At 47.8% G+C, this 2,500-nt stretch overlaps 1 protein-coding gene across 1 annotated transcript in view; it reads left to right on the top strand.

Moving 5' to 3' along the window:
• The window catches only part of usp28 (ubiquitin specific peptidase 28), a 35,433-nt gene that overhangs the window by 15,676 nt on the left and 17,257 nt on the right, over window positions 1-2,500 (top strand). The window contains exons 14-16 of the mRNA XM_063202992.1: window positions 1,092-1,289; window positions 1,728-1,951; window positions 2,187-2,257. Of these exons, the coding sequence (XP_063059062.1) occupies window positions 1,092-1,289; window positions 1,728-1,951; window positions 2,187-2,257 (493 nt within the window). The remainder of the gene's footprint in view (window positions 1-1,091; window positions 1,290-1,727; window positions 1,952-2,186; window positions 2,258-2,500) is intronic.

Raw genomic sequence — 2,500 nt, 5'->3', positions numbered from 1 at the left:
GTGCCCACCAAGGATTTTAGTAAACAGTGACAACTACAAGATTTTAGTCATAGTTAATGTTTTTCTAAATTTAAACATGAGATTATTTCTTTATAACCTGTAAGCAAATCATAATTAAATCATAGTGTGATTTGGGAATGATGTCAAAACATTAGTGGAGGATTTTGAACAACGAGTAGCCCTCTGGTAGCTCTCAGTAGCTCTCGAGTAGCCCTTGGTAGCCCTTGAGTAGCTCTCAGACACAGAAAGGATGGGGACCCCTGGACTAGTGGATATGATTTGTGCAGACTTTAATAATTTACGGAATAACATTGAGATTGTGAGGATTAGTTTCACATACGCATACATTTATACAGTTCTGTACAATTTGACGCAGTTCAGGGCAAAACAAAATGGCATCAGCAATAGTGTCTGGTGACATTCATAACGTAATTACAAAGTAAAATAAAGTAAGCTCACTTAGTATTGTAGTTCTTTGGTCATCACACAACATAGCTTACTCCCTGTTTTATGCTTACATAAAACAGCTGTAAGAACTACTCTGTGGTTCTGGATACTATAGCTACCCTGTCTTTCCTGCAGCTATATAAACCAATGGTTCTGGTCCTGTAATGTGCCCTCTGGCGAATGTGCTAAGCTGACTACGAAGTTCCCGTGTCGATTTATTGTAGCCATAAAATCTGTGTCCTATAAGGTATCCTTTGGGCAAGGTAATGCCATAGGTCAGTGGTCTCCAATTATATTTCTCCAAGGGCCAAATTATGTAGAGCTAATGAGGCTGCGGGCCAAACCAACTCCCAAACCCCATGAGAAACAAGTTAGAGGTCTGGACAGAGAACAGATTTGTACTTTTCCGTTTTCCCTTCTTGTCAATGTCTGTTGTGAGACTTTTAGCACAAGATCTAACTCTCTGTGAATGCTTTGGTGAGATATGACACCCTGAAGTTTTAGTGTTCGAAAACCACAAACATTTATGTTTTCATTTGTTCTGACCTCATGGCGGGCCGAATGTTTGCCATGTCCGGGCCGGATATGGCCCGCAGGCCTTTGTTTGGTCCAATAAAGTCCCCCCCCTCTCTCTCTTTCTGCAGTTATAAGAACTATGGTTCTGGTCCAGTAAAGTACCCTCTGGCGGACGTTCTGCAGTACATGCTGGAGTTCGCCACCACCCGGCCCAACACAAACCCCTCCCCCAACACAAACCCCTCCCCCAACACAGGCTCCACCCCCAATACCGGCTCCAGCAGCCCCATGCCTCCTACGCACACCGAGGCCAGCACAGACGAAACGTAAGTTACACACACGTGCACACACGCGCACGCACACACACACACACACACACACACACACACACACACACACACACACGCACACACACACACACACAGACAGACACACACACACACACACCACACACACACACACACACACACACACACACACACACACACACACACACACACACACACACACACACACACACACACACACACACACACACACAGATTTCTTAGACGCACATAAACACACACATACAGTAATTTGGATACTCATGTAATACAAAGACACACAAGTTCCTCTGACCAGCATGAGTGAATTAACTTTCTTTTGGCATTTTATGCCTACTACATTGCCAAAAAAAGATGACTTTCACTCTCTCTCCTCCCTCTCTTCCCTTCTATCTCTCTCCATATCCTCCCCTTCCCTTCCCTCCCCTCACCTCTCAGTCCCTCTGACCCTGTTGAGGCAACACCTCCTCCTCCTCCCGACAGCCCGTCGCCCTCCTCCTCCCCCGCGCAGCGCACCCCCATCCATAAGCCCTTTACCCACTCCTGCCCCCCACTGGACGGTCTGATGCAGCCGGCCCCCCACACAGCCACCGAGGAGGAGCTGACGGTCATCAGAGCATGCCTGCAGAGGTGGAGGACCCAGGTGGAGAACGATATAAACGGTACACACACACACGCACGCACACACACACACACACACACACACACACACACACACACACACACACACACACACACACACACACACACACACACACACACACACACACACACACACACACACACACACACACACAGACACACATAGAGGTGTGAAAAGTAAAAATAAATGCATGGTTTAAATTCATCCTCTCTCTCTCTCTCTCTCTCTCTCTCTCTCCCTCCCTCCCTCCCTAGAGTTGAAGACCAGTATTGAGAAAGTGACACAGGAACTGGAGCAGATCTACTCGGATAACAGCCTATGCCAGGTGAGTGTGCGTGCGTGCGTGCGTGCGTGCGTGCGTGCGTGCGTGCGTGCGTGCGTGCGTGCGTGCGTGCGTGCGTGCGTACATGTCTAGGTGCCGTACAGGCATGGTTGCCAGATGAGGCAGCCCAAAAAATGCTCAAAACCCGCCTAAAAGCACAAAATCCCGCCCAATTCTATTGATTTTTATGGCAAAAATTCGGCGGGTTTTTCTGCTAAATGCCATTTTTACCCGCACACGGCCATC

Source organism: Engraulis encrasicolus, chromosome 7, assembly GCF_034702125.1.
Source record: "Engraulis encrasicolus isolate BLACKSEA-1 chromosome 7, IST_EnEncr_1.0, whole genome shotgun sequence".
NCBI lineage: Eukaryota > Metazoa > Chordata > Actinopteri > Clupeiformes > Engraulidae > Engraulis > Engraulis encrasicolus.
This window is presented reverse-complemented; position numbering and strand designations above follow the sequence as displayed.